General features: G+C 39.7%; 1 protein-coding gene across 1 annotated transcript in view; it reads right to left on the bottom strand.

Moving 5' to 3' along the window:
* The window catches only part of SEMA3D (semaphorin 3D), a 105,651-nt gene extending 89,298 nt beyond the window's left edge, over positions 1-16,353 (bottom strand). Inside the window, exons 1-2 of the mRNA XM_009285518.2 lie at positions 16,341-16,353; positions 14,713-14,902 (exon numbers count right to left, since the gene is read on the bottom strand). Coding sequence (XP_009283793.1) covers positions 14,713-14,827 — 115 coding nt within the window. The 5' untranslated portion in view covers positions 14,828-14,902; positions 16,341-16,353. The remainder of the gene's footprint in view (positions 1-14,712; positions 14,903-16,340) is intronic.
* Positions 16,354-18,146: the final 1,793 nt, after the last annotated feature.

Here is an 18,146-nt window from a genome sequence, read left to right as displayed (position 1 = left end):
CTTCCAGGGATGGGGACTCAACCACTTCCCTGGGCAGCCTGTGCCAATGTTTAACCACTCTTTCAGTAAAGAAATTTTTCCTCACGTCCAATCTAAACCTCCCCTGGTGCAACTTGAGGCCATTTCCTCTCGTCGTATCATACATAGTAGTACATAGTATGGAGGGAAGAAGAGGAATATAGGATCACAATATCTAGTAATTAGTCATTCACAGGCATTCACAGGAATAAACAGGAGAGATTCATGAATTTCACAGGCTACTGTATTTCAGTAATCCATATCACCCTCTGTTACTTTGAAATCTCTTCTGATGACAAGCTTCCAGTCATATTACAGTATTTGCCTGTGGGACACAAGTAACTAAGATGCAGAATATGAGGGAAAATTCCTTCTCATCTCCAGCCATAGGAATTTGATCTCAGTAAGGATAAATGATACGTTTGTGCAAAAGCTCTAAAGCACTTTCATTGCTTAGAGTCATGCAATCCATGGGCCTTTGCAAGTGTGTCACTTGCCAAAATATGTAGACTGATTCTCCACGTACCTGAAAGGAGATGACTGAGACTACTTTCCACTTGCCATTTCTTTCTTATTTGGAAGGAATGATCTCTGTAGTCACCATCCCAAAAGGACATTTGTCATCTATTGCTTAACACTTCTAGTATTTCTCAGTAAAGAACCACCTAGGACAGCTACAACGGGGATGGAAAAAGCTGTCTCACGACTGAAACGCCCAAGTGGGAATTAGCCCTGCCTGGTGCCTTGAACAGTCATTTGTTTCACTGCATCATAAGGAAAACATCTGTAAAAAGTTCCAGATTGAAATGACAGCATTGCACACTGACTTCTTACTGACGCAAACAGCAACACGAGCTGCAAAGTGGTGAAGAATCAAGTTTGGCCAGTTATTTACTAACTAGTGAAAAGAGTTTGGAAATAAGACTCTGAAAATGTCCACTGATAAGATTAAAACTGAAACATGACCTAACAAAATTTGTCAAGTAAACATTAACAGAAAATTGATTAAATTACAGCCAAATTAATCATTGTTCTCACTCCACAAAAGCAAAACAATCCAATCTTACAGGTTGAAATTGCCCTTCACAGCGGAATATATTTAATATCACCAAGGATATTGCACTGGAAAAACCCAATGGTTTTCAAGCTTAGAGAAAGCTGTTGATTTGAATCACTGCATCTTTGTAGCCAGGCTAATATGGAAACAGCATTCTCACCATGCACAGAAACAAAGTTAGTTACAGGGATGGTCTTTCATTAGTACACATTCAGCACGCAGTTTATAGTGTGTATTTGCTGTTTTACTGAAAATTAAATACTTTTTTCCAGTCTGGCGATTAAATGGTCAGCAAACTCCCTTTCTGGGTTAATATTTCCCTGCTGAGTGGTAGAAGTTGGAATAGTGACTGTTTTTTATTCATTTAGAAAAGTATCTCAGTGGACTTGGCTCACAACAGCATGACCGTTGCTTACTTAAATAATCTCCAGCAGCAGAGCCACAGCGTCAAGGCTTCAAATGAAAAAATGTCATTCTGTTCTCGTAACATGTATTTACATTTATATAGCATATTTAGACTTCTTAGCCTCGAGTCACATACGCGGTGACTGTGCTGCCATTCCTTGACGCCAGCACGGTGTAAGCATGCAGCAATCTGGAACCGCTTGGTCGAGACTCAGAAGTGCCTTTGTGGCCAGTCACAGACATTTTTGTAATGATGGGCTACGCCTAAATTGGCAGAAAGGGAACTCCTCAACCTGTTTCAAAACAGCTACACCTAATGACACCTTTGAAGGACTCTGAATTTAAAGGCTGTATATGTATAATTCTGTAATTTTCATATACAGTAAAAAACAAATGTTGTATCATTTTCCTCTAGAAAGGAGCAAGTCATTTCACATGCTGGAAAATGCCCATGACAATTTACATGGGTATTGTGTGAATCCTCAACTAAATTTTGGGGATAAAGAAATATCAATATAGCATGAATACAACAATTTACTTAATTCCTAAAGTATTCTGAGTTTAAAAGATCCAGTTGACCCCAGATGTATTTATATGAAGCCAAAGAGAATACTTCCAGTCTACTACCAATCTCTACTACTTATTGCAAGAAGCAAGTTATATTTTGTTTAGCTGCATCTCATGATGGACAATGATGAATTGTTGTGCATGCCATGTGGCTCTCATTGCTATACAATGAACTTCATTTGGCCTGGAGGAAAATGTCATATTCATGGCACAGCAGGGCCTTTCCAAAAGGATATGGATTACTGGGAACAGAGAAAACATGAGTTCTTGTTGGCACAATATTGTATCAAAATCTTGGTTCTCTTTCTGAGTAGTCCCCAAAACCACCTTGTACTCCACCACATATTGTGGGGTTAGGCATTTCTGTTCAATTGTGCTACAGTCTAGGAAGGTGACATTGGAAAGACAACTTTTTCAAAGATTGCTCCAAAATTCAGGAACAGTCTGCTGCAGGTTATAAAGCATTTCAGGGCATTTTCACGTCGAGCTTCAGGCACTTTTATGGGCCTGCTCAGCAATCACCAAACAACATTTCCCACATCTCTATTTGCAAATACTTATTGATAGATGTCAAATCTGTCAGCATTTTACAACCCATAAAAATCATAAGTAATTAAAGTAGCTCCATTATGCACTATGCTTCTCAAACCATCATTACGGACAACGGTAACTAAGCAATAGCTCTCGCTGTGCAGTGCTGTCAAGATGGTTTTTTCACACCTTTCATCGGGAAGGGACAGATCATCTTGTCTTCAGATAACCTTTGCAACGACTACTCCACCCACAAAGAGGAAAAAAAGAAAAAAAAAAGTAACTCATGCTGTGGGACCTGATTCTCTTTCATATCAGTAGAGCTCCCTTGAAAGGAGGTGCTTCTGCAAGATCAGAATTGAGACTACTGCAGATTATTTAGTTCATCTATTTCAGAGAAAGGGGTTATAATGTCTACAGTCCTGTCTTCGTCTGACTCAGTGTTTTTTAAATCTGCAAAAATGGTAATAATGTAAAACAAAATAGGTAGATGCTTACCACCAAAAATACACCCGGTTAAAGCATGAACTAAACAATTCTTGCTTATGTTTATGGAAGTGTATTTTAGTTGCATTTTAACTGCAAATAAATTTGACTAGCGAAACAGCTGCACAAATAACTTGTAAAGTGTTATTATTGCAGAGATGATTAAAAGCTGCTTTGTGACCTCATGTTATTGGTGAAAAAATGCAAAGGCCCAATTCACAAACTTCACAGAGCCAAACCAAATAATTAAGCAATAAATAACTTTAGACAGCACAACTGAAAATGTATCTGAGTGAAACATTTGTTCTTCTGAAGAAGACCTAAGACCGTGGATTTGCACAGGTTCCCTTTTCCTAAGTAGTTTATCTTTCTTGCAAAACTGCCAAAGTAAGCAAACCCACTGTTGTTGCCAAGGCAAAATTAAATCACCAATTTTTTTTAAAGTGATACTGTGGATATTTAAAGAATATGCACTACAAATGTAATTCAATATAAGTGATTAGCAAGCGTATGAGCTTTGGTAATGCGTAGATAATTCTTGGCATCTCATCACACATACCTGTCCATTAAGAATGCCTGGCACATCGATGGACTTAAAAAGTACCAAATCTCCTCTCTAAATGTAAGGCAGAACATGCAAACCCATCACCTCTACTTCCTCATTTTCAATCGTCAGGACTGAACTTACCCTTTTTCCCTTCACCTCTCACAGACCCTCAACCTGGCTGCTGGTCTCAGGTGTAATGGGTAAATAATCTGAGTTATTTGACTGAAATCTGCCTTCTTCCACTTCAGTCTTATTTCAAATTCCCTTCAAAGAATCCCAATGGTGAGGGGATATTGCTCTCTAAGAACATTAGACTTTTTCCTCATATCTAGCAGAGTAAAATTTTAGGCCACTATTGAAGTCAGAGGCCAGTTTTCTTCTCGACCATATAGAAGAGGAAATGTCAACTTAACTAGAGACCAAGCTCTAGCCCTGTCTTTTAAAATTATCTTCCAATGACCTGAGTGTCAGGCAGCTGAGATAAAACCTCTGCCCTATTCTGAGGGAGATAGCTTATAAACTCATATATTCCTAAAGCTATTCTGAAAACCCACATTACTAGATCCGTAGTGACAAATAGCCTATGTATTTACTGGCCCTGGGAAAAGGCAGCCTAAAATGAATTCTGCTACTCCCACTCTCTCTAGTTAGAATTTCAATTTTCAGATGTCTTGGAGCAACTCAAAATAAAGTCATTTCATTCATGCCCTGGTTAACCATTTCCCAGCCTCTTGTCCCTCCCAATCTATCAGCCAATCAAATACATAGAAAGCAAGGGAGTGATGAAAGGCTTCAGGTGGAAATAATGGCAAAATCCTCTTTGACTGGCTTATTAAAAAAAACCCCTGACTTAAACTCATTGATTGTGAATCAGTTTTACTGCTCCAGCTAGCCTACCATCTCATCTCATGAACCTTCCAGCTACCCGTAGGTGCATAATCATATGACCTGCAATCAGAAAGACGTGAATCTTATGAAGGACATAGACACAAGGAATGAAGTGTGGAGATTAGTCCACACTCTGAGGAACAGGCAACACAAACAAAATGCACTGACAATAGATTGCACCTAGTAGACGCCTAGCATCAAAACCATCTCAGGGATCTGGGATTTGCATTAACTTGCATGAATGAACACACTCCACTCTGCAGCAGCGGACTCATTCTTTCCTGCTTGGACGGAGACATGTATTGCACTTTGCAAGTATGTCCAGGTGTTAAAAATGTAACATGGTGATCATATTTAACACTTTAAGGCACAGAGCTCTTCCTTTATCAAAGTATGGTTCATAAAATTATATGCAGTGCTGTCCCTCCTTTCAAAACAAGTTACTGTCATTACATTGCACTTGCCTTCAAAATAGTACGCCTTCTTCAGGGTGACACAAAAATGGCTAGAGTATTTTCATGCACCTGCACCTGCAATTTTCAACTAACTGCATCTTCAGAGAAAGTTCCGAGAACATGATATTCTCTGGAGATGCACACAGCACCCTGAGGACAGACAGAGGAGCTCTTTGCTACATCTTATAGCCCATATATCTGTGGCCTGATAAAACAACAGCAGGTTGTGCTATTTCTTCCGCCCATACTATCTGGTAGCAGCTGTACAGAACATGACACATTTTTAAATCCTTACTCAGTTTTTGCTTTGTCGATGAAATCCCAGCCTTAGGAAGTAAGATAAGTGGATTTTGTTTCACACTTGGAGCAAATGAGAATTTTGTTGTGGATTTCAGTGTCCAGGATTTAAACCTGCAAGGAGTTTCCCAAATAAATCTGAGGTATAGTTGGCTACAGAAACCTGGATTTGGCTCAATAGCTGGTCTGACACTACTGATAGGTGCTGACAGATCTCTTTGGAAGTCTGACTCGCTTTATTCAGACCTGCTTTCTCAGACTGTGCATCTGACACCAGGACTTGCTCCACTGAACTTACAGCTGTTATATATGAAAGATACTGTTTTTAAAATGGTCAGATATCTTAATAATACTTTCATTTTAACATTTTTCTCACCAGGTTCAAATGTATTTGCCAGCTTCCTAATGAGAATAATATTCACAACAAAGTAGACAAGACTTTCAGGCTAAAAGATGAGAGACCTTGAACTGCAGTGGCATGAACTGTTGTAGTAAAGTGTCAGATGGCATGGGCCTGGAAAACACATTCATATCGATACTAACAGGCTTAGGAGAGATACAGAGCAGCACGAGCTATTCATGAAGAAGGTGAGTTGACAGTGCAAAGGAGAGTTAATGCCAAACAGATTTACTTGCTCATTTACTTCATTAGTGCCCCTGCTTTCAAGACTTCAAAGAACAGCTCACAGACAGAAAAATCCAAATTTGTTGCCTATCATTGCTATTATTGAAAACTATTTGCAATTTCCCCACTAGCGTAATCATATACTACACACCAGTTATAACGAGTGCCTGTGAGCAACACAGATTTTTATGGAAGCATTCAATAACTGTATGTCCCACCCTTCCCCACCCTCTCCATGCTCCACAGACACACAGTCACACACCCCACTTGCACCTGCATCAAGACTCGGAGCCAGACCCTCAGTTTAACCACTGGGACCTGCAATAATTTTATCAGCTGAGGATCTAGCCCCGAGTGTATAGCAAGAAGCCATGGGATCCATTTTTCTCTCTGACTCCAAGCATTGGACCAGAGCCCACACAAGCTGTACGGTCAGGCTGTAAAGCTAAATAAGATACAGAGATAAAGTCCTAACTATTAATAGCGTATGTCCTTGCCAAAGGGGCTGACGAGAGCTGGAGCTGGTGCAAGAGAAAGGGCAGGTCCGTGCACCTGGGAGCAGATGTGGGGGGAAAGAAGTGGATATGTGTGTTTGGGGAGAAGGGAGCAGGGAGGGAGGTGTCCTCCTTCCAGAAGCAACACACTGTTATGTTGGCTCAGCTGCCATGAAACCGCTGTCTGAGAGAGCCTGTAAGATCTCGTAAGTGCTGATGGTCCTTCAACACCCTTCCCACAGTGGCCCTGAGGGCAAGGAAATTTCCTCATAACTGGCTTTGTAAAGCTATTCTGGTTTCTCAACTCAACCAAGACAGGTCCAGATGGACGAGGAGGCAGAGCAGATACAGTAAAGGAGGTGAAACCAGGTCTGGAAAACAACAACCAGCTCACCAGCGTGACGTGCTACCCAGGGAGCAAAGGCAGCATTTGGCAGGGCTGGAGGGGCTGCGGTGGGAGGAGTGCCTGCACAGGAAAGGAGGTGAAGGGCAGGGACCTCTGCGAGCAGATCTACCTGTCAGTGGAACAGATATTTCCGCTGTTGGCAGCAAACCTGCTTTAGGAGGTTCCTGCTTGCTCTCCCCACACGTAACTGCTTGTTCCTGTCCCCGCAGGGGGGTTCCCTCTCTCACGTGGGCCAGATAATATTTTTTTCCCATGCTCTGAATGGGGAACAAGAACTTTTATAATGACAGTGGGAGCATTAATATTTTAGCTGTTTCTGCCATCATGACTGCTTGTTGAGCTCACAAGGCAAAATTAATAGCCCTGCTCTAAATTGCTACAGATGTGCAGTACAGAGATGCAATTGCTATAGGGAAGCACTGTTTAAGTCACTTAGTCATTATCTGGGGTAGCTGCACAGGGTGGACATTCTCTAACAAAATGTGGTTTAAATGTAGAGAATGACTGTTTTCTGGAAACTTCAAAGATTTTTCTCCTTATATTCTTTTTCCAGTTTCCCAGATATATTTTATTTGATTAAAAAGCAAGCAAGTGTAGCAAGGTAACTCAATTGGCTATTGTGAAGGTAAGTTTTCAAAATAGTTTTGCACTGGCAGTAGCAAAGGACCACTTCCAGCAATGAAAATAAAACCAATTCACATTATAATAGCTTGGACTAGCATAATGTTCTCCCATGGCAAAGTGAAATATAATTATCAGTTATACTTTCTGACATTGACAGGAGTTAAGTACTTATGAAGCCGTTAAAACTAGAGGTCACTGAATATCTGCACTAATTCCCTTATATATTAGTTGTTTGTGTTAGAGTTGTGCCTAGCAACCTCTATCAGATTCAGAGTCCCACGTGCAAATGTGCAGGTGGACCCAGTATCTGTCTTGTAGACTTAGGCAACGTTGCGATAGGACTGTACTAACTAAAAATTACAGGGCAAGGGATATCAGAGATATCCCTTGTGTGTCTGCACAACGTAACCATGTGCACCATCATATTATCTCCTGTCAATCATTAGTATATAGGCATAAGATATTATTTAATATTGGAGGGGGGTATGATATTTTTTATTATTAATATTTACATTTATTTATCCATTTTGGGGCACCAGTGGGTGTCATATAGACTGCTGTTGTGTTACATATTTAGTGAGAAATATTTTTCAAAGAACTCCAGGGTGCATGGATGATGCAGAGGGAGTTGTAAAGTTGTCCCAAAGCTGCCAGATAAGTTGAACATAAAATTTCAGTGTCTTCAGTAATCTCTTAGCTGTCAAACTCTGTGGTACCACACAGCATACTTCTCTGAGACAGCCAGGATTTGGATCACAAAGGAGAATGCCTGTTTTCTTGAATTAATGGGAAAAAAGGTATCTTTGTTACTCCCACCCTTGTCTAAATGCCTGTGTTAACCACAGCTAGCCAATCCCTCTGACTTCTCTGATAATGCTCTGGCGTGATAAAGGAAATTTTGTCTCTGTCTCTTTCTGCTATCTCTTTGTGTATTTATCTCCAAGGACTTTGACTACAGAACAGACCTCCCCTCCACCCCTCGGCCCTTCTTTGAGGAACTCATCTATAAATGGAACAGCAGAAATGGAGAGAGAGGAAAGGGAAATAGGATGTGACTCGAGGACCTGCACTGCAACCACAGATGTCCACTGCTAGACACACACTGACGTCAAGAGGATCATGCCCTCAAATTAGAGCATAGAAAGAGAACGAGGTTGGGATCTTTAAACTACTCAGTATTGGGTTTGCTTTACAAATGTCTTTAGTAAAAGTGCAATGAGACAAATATTTTTTGAAGTGCCCTCTTCGAAGCTGAAGCCACTGATCATGTATCTTCCCCACATTCTTCTTCTAGGGAAGCAGTTTTTGGTGTTGTCTCGCCCTCCTTTTTACAAGGGACCAATCATTCTTCCCAAAGTCTTATTCTTTTGGGTTTTTTCTCTCATTTTCTGAGATTTAATCAAGTGAACATTCAGCAGAATAGTTTGGTATTTTCTGAACACAATTCTTTTTTTATCCAGTTGAGGCCCTTTTGTGATCACAAAAAAAGAAAACTGTTGTGAGCTACAGGCTGTTTACACTGTTAAGAGGTTGATACGGGTCAGTTCTCTAAGGTTATTCTTAGTTCAACTGCTATGTAAACTGTTGATGTCACTGACTGGAGGCTGCTCTCCAGGACATTATATATATGATAATTATATGACAGAAAATGCAACATATAGTTGGATCTGACCTCCAGTTCACTAGTTTAAAAAAGGAAAAAAAAAAGTAAGAAACTTGCTGTTTTTCCCGTTACTAAAACGTAATAAACCCCTTCAAGTTTATACTTAGTCTACAGCATTTGTATATGAGTATATGGACAGCAATGCCCATCCATCTTCAACCTACGGTACATTTTAAGGCTCAGTGTACACTGCCTCCAGAAAGCGTTTTTGAGACAAAACAGACAAGATCTATTTCATAACTAGACAAGCATCTGAAACTAGGATCTTAACACTCTCATAAACATTTTATGTTACTCTACAAAGGAATCTGAGACAGATTTTTCAGAGAAAACACAAATTATCAAAAATGAATTAAACAGCAAACAAGGGATTCAAGAAAAGCAGCACTTCCTCACTCAGCACATTTTCCTTGATCTTCATGGGCATTTAGAATTACAGCTGCTCATATTACCACAAAAGAATATTTTTACTGATATTTTTTCCTCTTCCTGTAGAGCAAGAACAGCTGCAGAAATGCAAGCTCATTTCTAGGCTTTTTTGTACATCACCAGTTTACCACATTCCAACCATTCATAGTTGTGCAAGACCCCCTTCATGGTACTGGGATTACCGCAATGTCACAGTTTAAATGAGGCTCATGGAGCTGTACAATTGTAACTATATTTCACATGGATAATTAAATGATGCATGGCATGGAAATAAGCCAGCTTTACTGAAACAGAACAAACTAACTGCTCTAATGCAACAGTTAAGCATCTCGTCAGTTATAAAATGAAACATGTTTAAAGCAAAAATTATTTAGAAAGCAGGATGCTTGACATTGCAAAGTAGCATGTTCAAAGGATCATTTTTAGATCATTAAGGAAATGTACTAATCCAGTCAAGTTTTCAAAAGAATTCCTGGCACCAAAATGTTGTCCTCTGCTTGCTTTTTCACCGTTATGAGACTGGATCACTCTTAGGGGGAAGAAAATCATGTATGCAAAACACTGCATGAAGCCAAACAATTCTTAGATGTGGCTAATTTCCATGCAGAGCTGATGATTTAGCATTGTCATCCTTCAACAGAGGAGACAGAATTGCATGTCTTTAGTTTACTTATTTAAGATGAAAAAAGCAAGAAGGAGTGGAAATTCGATCCTGCTTCAACTTACTTCAGTGGCAAAACTCTTGCCATGATTTTAGTGAGAGTGAGACTGCATCTTAATTCATTCAATGTGAAGAAGAAAAAAATCAGCTGAGAGTAACGTTCATGTTTATTAGATTTATATTACTGCCATAGTTGTTTTTAACAGTGTTCAGTAAATTCTGTTCTAAAAGCCAAAGGTTGCCTTCAGTCTTGCCTTCTCCTATGCGCTGTGTCACAACACAGGATCCTGGTCCTCTGACCATCCAAGTCAGCACTGGTCACAGCAAGTGTGGCTTGCTTTTGGGGCATGGCCATGTTCCCGCATGGGAATGATACATGTTTGTGGATGTCAGTGTGGATATGTCACTGGTGACAATGTCCAAATCTGGGCTGGGGCACACCCGCCAGCCAAGAAAGCAAGGTGCACACTTCTGTAATATAAATGAATTCTTTGAGTGCATAGACTACTTCTAAGATATCCATGAAAAGCAACAAAATAAAGCAAATCAATAAGCTTAAATTTGCAGTTAGGAGTCTGCATTTCTACTGGAAAATTTTAAGAGGACCATAAATGCAAATCAATAAGCTTAAATTTGCAGTTAGGAGTCTGCATTTCTACTGGAAAATTTTAAGAGGACCATAAATTGAAAGAGGTTGATAATTTTTTTTTTTTTTCCTAGAAAGTTATCAACCTTCTGGTCTGGTTATTCTCTGCCTCTCCCTATAAAGTAAAACCTAGAAACACAAACAAAAAATCTATATAAAAGTACCTGCCGATAAATTGGCAAAGAATACTACCCAAAAGATAGACAGAAGTAAGACTGTCTACACAGTATGAATCAAACACATACATTTGTATGTATGAATTATGACACAGGCCCTTCCCTTCTTCAGTAACAGAACTGATGCCATCCTGTAAATGGCATTACTGAATGAGACTGGTATATGAAAACCTTCTGCATTTGCTGTAGAGGTGGGAGTGAGGATGTTAAATGAGGTAGCCGACAACAAGGACGTGCTGCTTAGGAAAACTGAATGTCCCTTCTGTGCTTGCAGAGTTCTGCAGTGTGAATGATGGTCATGGGGTATCTCCAGCTGCATGAGAACGAATGATAAATACACACTGTTGCTCTGAGACTGAATGTAGTCTTATACATGTAGTCATATATATAATGACATGTAGTCATTATACAATGACTATTAAAATATGGAATATTACTCAAAAATCAGGCCCTAGTTTTCTAAAGATGGTAATCTTCTATTAGAAGACAGTTTGTTTACCTTCTCCTAATATTAAAGCTATAACATAATAATAAAACCACCTCATAATCTTGTAAAAGTATCTAAGAGATAGATTAATTATGGTCTATGTAGTGAGAGCACTCTAGAAGCATCATGATAGCAGTGATAATTTCTGGGATATTAAAGACATGCACTAATATCTAAAAGCTAAAGTCTAAGTGAAGAAGATAAAAAGAAATTTTGAAGAATTATTCAATTAATGAATCAGGGAAAATGTGGGAATATAGGATGAGGTATGTAATTAAAGAGCATAGTGTATTATATTAACACAAATGGAGTATACATGACTTTGCCTCTGTATTAAAAGATATTTTAATTCACTTGTGTGTGTTTGTAGTTTTATGTGTGTATGATTTTTCAGAACGCATTTTTAGAACTGGGGCAAACAATGAAGGGAATCCATCATATGGCATCATGTTGATACATGCATCGTTCACTGGAATATCTGTATCTTAACATTTCCAGCACAGATTTCCACCCCTTAAGCTATGTCACAGAAGATGAAAACCTATAACTGCCATTCGGACAAGCTCTAAAATTTTAATTGCTGTCTGAATACAGAGGACTTGTGACGCACTATGGTTTATTGAAGCACTCTTGCGGTTACAGACACTTCTTTTAGCTACCCCACCCTGCTCCTTCTCTCTCTTCCTCCCTCCACCACTGACTTCTTTCTTTCTCTCTCAATTTTCTGTGTTTTTTTTAATATCGTTCCCTCTTCTTCTTTCTCTCTTCTTGTCCCCTACACTGATTCATCCTCAGCATTTGTCACTTGATGTTCCCTTTCTTCTCCTTACCGTCAGAGCATAGCAAGTTTCTAGCCCTCAGCTGAGGTGTGCTGGGCTGCAGCTGTGAGATGAAGTAATTGCAGGGGAAAGTCCTGCTCGTTTCCAGCTCTCCTACCTGGGCAAATGCTCAGTCGTTCTGGGAAGATGGAGCTATGCCATCCCGTAAACACATTGCACTTGGAAGGGGATGAAACCTTCCCTTGAAAGACAACATCTTTAGCAGCCAAATGAACACACACGTGTGACCAGGTTTTCAGAGCTGCCTGATGTGGCCAATATTGGTTAGTTTTCCATGAAGAAGGAAAAGGGCCCCATATTATCCTCCTCATGATATTTTAAATCTTAATTCCAAAGAATGGAGGACTTGTCAATGACATGACCGTAACAATTTTATGAGAACTGGCAAGACAGTTCATTTCTCCTACATCTTATTCTCAGAAACCTTGGAATTATTTTGGCTGGAATACTTGGGGGGCAGACAGGTGGGAAGGTAAGCTTAATTCTGACAACTATATTAAACAGTCAGGACATCTGCCATGCTGTTATCAACAACAAAAACATGATTTAATTATGACAAGCACTACCTGCACTATTTACAATGCAAAAGTGTGAAAACAAAGCAGTAACTTTTTTTCTTGTTCCCTGTGGAAAAAGACAAATACCCCCTCCCAAAAAAAAAAAAAGGCAAGAGGAGGCACAATGAAGTCTTTCTTTTGGCTTTTCAGTTCCATCACAGCTCTCCAAATTAAAATTTATGTGCCATTTTGTATCTGTTGTTGCTTTTTCTTCCCCCTACAGGGATATAGGTGGATAAGTTTGGATAGGAAACTGTATCCCTCAAGCCAAGCTGAAAGGTTTATAAAGTTGCTAATAAAAGTTTGGGTCAGGGCCTAAATATCAATCATCCGCTCATTGTCTTTTTAAATGAGCTCAGGCATTTTCCCAACCACTCCCAGCAGGTCTCTGCCACTATTTTAAACTAAGATTTCAGTGAATATTTTTTTTTTCCTGTGTTGACCTCAATAATTTTTCTCTCTCCCCCTCCTTACCTGCCAAATGCATCCATCAGGATTTTGCCAAAGGCTATCTGCTTTTGAAGTCGAGAGGAATTCACTAATCATGAGTGTCAAATCCACAATAAATGCCATCACCATATGGTATATGCTGCTATTGGGAATTATCTCAAAAGGCCTAGCTGTGAAAAGTCTGGCTATATGTTAGGGGGTTTTTATTGCTAACTTTCATAACTCATGTCAGGTCTTTCAGTTTCTGTATTCATTGGCTTAAGTGAGTGCAACTGTTTCCTGAACTTATAAAAATGTTGTCAAGATCCCTTGATCTCTCTTCCTCTCTCTCTCTCACACAAACACATTCAAACACATATATACACAGGGAAATACCATAGACAGTGACATACAAATCTAGCAAAAGAGAAGCTTGTAAATAAATAGTACGTCATTGTGCTTACTCAGTAAATTCCTGTGTGTTAAACTCATGATAAACATATCATAACCACGGATGAAGGCTTTACAGCCTCCTGTCCCATCACACCATCCTGAGCGTTATTCCATAATGCATAGGAAGACCTAAGTTTGAAAAACTGAGAGCAGAATTAGCTCCCATAAGGGCAGGGTGCTGACATAACTGAAAAATAACTAACTGGAGAGCATTTGCTTTAGCTAAAGAAGACAATATCAAAGTCATGTATCCCTGTGCCTTGTAAAAACCGCGGAAGTGTACTGTACATTCAAAGCAACAAGAAATCTACCTTCTTTAAGAACTTGTCCAATAAAGAATTAAAAAATATATCTGTGTTTAAACCCCTCAGCCTGTAACATTCTCAACAAGAAGTACATATAAGGCTAAGAAAGTCCTCAGAAAAACATGCTTTTGTGATCCAAAGAGAAGAAAGAAAACAACATTACAAGAGTTTCACATACCAACTTAGTGATAGAGAAAAATATTATTAAAAAAATAAAATGTCAGTGCCATTTGAAACACTTGGGACAGCGCTCTCAACCTTCCCTGATGATCTAGAAAGGTGTGAGTGTCCTCCATGTCCCATGTCACCCCCACCAGCCACGTGGGAATGTCTCCAATGGGCCTCATGGCGTTTCAAGTAGCACTTGTTTAGGCAATGACTCCCCCCTGATTTGCGTATGGTATATTAATATCCTCTGGGAGCAAACTGAAATAATAATTTAAAAACCCAGTTATATTTCAGAAACATGTACCCCTCCACCCAAAAAAAGAGAATTTAATACTGTCCCTAGGCAGAATTCATCCATCTTTAAGGCTTCTGTCACGTGTTTCTGGGAACTGTAGGGACAACTGCGTTTCATTTTCCTGATTAATAATACAAATGAACTGCTGGCAACATCACATCAAAACAAAAGTGACAGAATCAGAAAAACTGCTCAAAAGTTTACCTTTATAGGAAAGCTTAAGTCTTGGGATATTTTGTTTTGATGTTCCAGTGACTGGAAGGAACAGCATCGCTAAAGATAACAGGCTGCAGGCATGTGGTACTTGGGAAGCTCTCATTCTGCTCTCTTCTTCTGTATCTTCTTTTGCACTATGGTGAAATATCTCCTGCTTTTCAAACAATCCAAACTTAATCTGGAAGCAAAAAGAAAACATCTGTAGATTTTTTGCATTATTATATAAATAATAATTCTGAAAGCAAGCCAGACCTATCTTTAAAGTGTAGCTCATTTAACACATTTGCTACAAAAGTATTTTTTCCTCTAGTATAAATCAAAATGTTGTAAATCTGTTTCTTTAATACTAAACTTACACAGTTTGAGGTTGGAAAAATATGTAAACTTTTCAAACACCAATGTCTAGCATAGCTAAATTTTAAGCACAAATTAAATTAATGCAGTATCCATAAAAAGAACATTTGCCATTCAAAAGTGACCACGCAACTCGTTAGTTCATACTGCTCCATTGGATATCTTAATGTTTTATAACTCTCTCTTTATCTCTGTACAACAGCTATTGTATGTTTCTGCTATGACTAGAATAAACCTATGTCTCAGATACCATGGCCATACAAGCTGAGTTAACAGTGAGCACATACCCACCACAAACTTTCATATTTATGAAAGACTAAGAAAATTGGATAGAGCAAGCAATTGTGTTTGGTTTTAACAGAGAAAAAAGTCAATGCGGCTGATGGATTTGAATGGGCTTTCAGGATGATATTTCCAGCAGAATAACTGCCTCAATTCACCCACCAAAATGTCCTATAAACTTTAATGAGTGGTTCATGCTGAGGTCAATAGGCTGATACGGGACTTTGTTAGCACAATGTGCAACTAAGCCAGCTTTGCAACACTTTTCACTTAATAACAGTCATTCATATCCCATAAATCTTAAAGTGTTTTACAAATGAAAGTAATTAACACTGTCCTTATTTCCCTATGCAAAAATGGAATCATAAAACTACAGCGAACCTACTTCCTCAAGGTCACATTGCCACCCCAGTAGCTGAACAGAAAGCAGCAACAGTTTTCCTGGTGTTCTGTTTGTACCCACTTATAAGGGTCCCTTTTGCCCAATAACTCCACTTTTGCATATGAAATTATTTGAAATGGCATCCTGAGTTCTGAAGGCAGAATTTGATGGTTAAAAAATCACAGAGGTCAGAGCATGAAAATACCTGTGAGACCAGATCCTTTCCCCTGCAAGTGCATGATACCAGAGGTCAAGGGAGAGAGTTTGTGAAATGACAAATGTCAAGCGTTTGAGTAATGCTGTAAATCAAGGAGTAAGGAAATGTTACGGTTAGTAGTAAGATTAATGGCTCATGACTTGCCATGAAAATTCTTTTCTGAAAGGTACTGAAACTGCCTGATTAAAAGAGTAATCCTAGTGCCCTCATCAGCCAGCACTTGCACGGACATCAAGGGAAAGGCTCCTTGTGAGCCCATGAGAGACGCAGCACAGCTCGTGGCCCCGGAGCCACTCCACAGGTCTGGCATGTAAGCTCGCTGCAGTATTGGTGCCAGAGCACCTCTGCGAGCTGCAGAGGCATCCAGAATAAATTTAGCACCTCATGATGCAGGCAGTACATCCTTCCTGGCATGAAGGGACTGGAAAGAGGACTCCTTCAGTTCTCTCTGCCAGAGGGAACCTCTCTCGGATGAAGCTGGGGCTTTCTGAGCCTCCAGACCTTCTGCCAATAGCAAAAGACGAGGGAGTGTGCAGGAAGGGCGTGATGGGGAAAGAGAGAGAGGGAAACAATTTGTAAAACGCCCAAAGCATCCTTCCTATCGCAGAACATTGAGCTTCTTTCTTCTCAATCCCTTCCTCAACACTCACATTCAGTGTCTGAATGCACTACTTTTGGCCAAGTGCCACTACATATTCATGAGATGACATGGAAAGAAAACAAAACAAACATGAAATGCCTCTGGTTCATCTTTCCCTTCCCTTTATTAGAGTATAAGGTCCTGAGAGAAGGTCCTTACTTATTCCATGCTGGTACCTCTATTTGTGGTTAGACTATGAAGGACTGCTGTTGACTAGACTATCACAAGTTTATATCACCTTAAAGAAATCTATTTTGGGGGGATGAAAGGGGAAAAGAAGGGGAGGGAAGGGGAGGACTATATTAAGACAAGAGACATCAGCCCTGTTCATCTTCAGCAGGATGATAGAGACAAACCATACTTCAAAGAAGAAGCAATTAAGAGGGAGCCAGTCTCACTACAAATATGACGAGAAGTCATGGCTTGAGGGTCTGGGTCTCAGCCAATAGGGATCTCACCAGAGGATTTGGGGCTCATTTTCTTGAGGCAAAGTACAGTGAAGAATCAAGACTAAATTTGTCACTTATAGAAAAAAAACAATTGCCTGAACACACTGTCATTTGCTTAATTGGAGATTGAAGACCAGCACCAAACTTGGCCTTTTGGCCATACCTCACAACCTCATTTTTTCGTGTAGGGTTCTCTTGCTAATGGAAACCTTCCTTTTTTTTTTTTTTCTTTTTTTTTTCTCCCCCCTTTTATTTGAATAATGCCTGTGAAAAACCATTTGCTTTAATTCCTGACACAAGGCGCTTAGTTTACACTGGAGGCAGCTGCTCTGTGAGCTCAAGCCAACCCTGTCTTGTCCTAGATTCACTGCAATCTGGCCAGATTGTCACATATATTTTTAGTTTATGATGATCTCCTAATACGATTCCAGCTTCTACACAGAGTCCTTCCAGCAGTCTAATGACTAGCTCAGGTTAATGAACTTCAGACCAACTAACTGGCCATTAATCTTCAGGAAATATCCTTCCTCTCTGTAACATATGCAATGTCAATCAGTGTCCTGTGCTTCAAAGAGCCATAGTCACACTGCTCAGAAGTAATCAGACCCATGAACAGAAATAAAATATAAAACCTAAAACCAAATCTAACTCTCTCATTCTTTCCTCCCCTCAAAAGTAAGAAGAGTTTTGTCAGAGGGGGAAAAAATATTGTTTCCTTTAGTTCTTCAATACTTCTGCTAAGCACCAACACGCTCTAAAACTTCCTCATCATGAACAGACCCAGAATAAATGAGGAAAAAGAGTTTGAAAAGAAAAATGCTGAGGCTAAAGCTGCTTTCCCACGTTGACTTCAGCTAGGAAATATCTGCACTGTGTTAATTATCACCTGCGAGACCAACTGGGGAAGGAAGCTATGCATATACTTCGCTGAAATAGGGGTATTTCCAGTGGAATAAAGGAGCTATTATTTGCCCCACGTGGGCATGGGAGGCGCGATGCTGAAGAGGGGCCGAGGAGCCTGGCTCCATCCTGCTAGGACCTCCCTGCGGGCCTCATAAATTTGTAACAGGCTGTAGGTTAAAACTGCCAAAAGACAAA

The sequence above is a fragment of the Aptenodytes forsteri genome, unplaced genomic scaffold (genome assembly GCF_000699145.1).
Source record: "Aptenodytes forsteri isolate BGI_AS27 unplaced genomic scaffold, ASM69914v1 Scaffold87, whole genome shotgun sequence".
Lineage (NCBI taxonomy): Eukaryota > Metazoa > Chordata > Aves > Sphenisciformes > Spheniscidae > Aptenodytes > Aptenodytes forsteri.
Note: the sequence above shows the minus strand (reverse complement) of the source record. Positions and strands in the feature narration are given on the sequence as shown.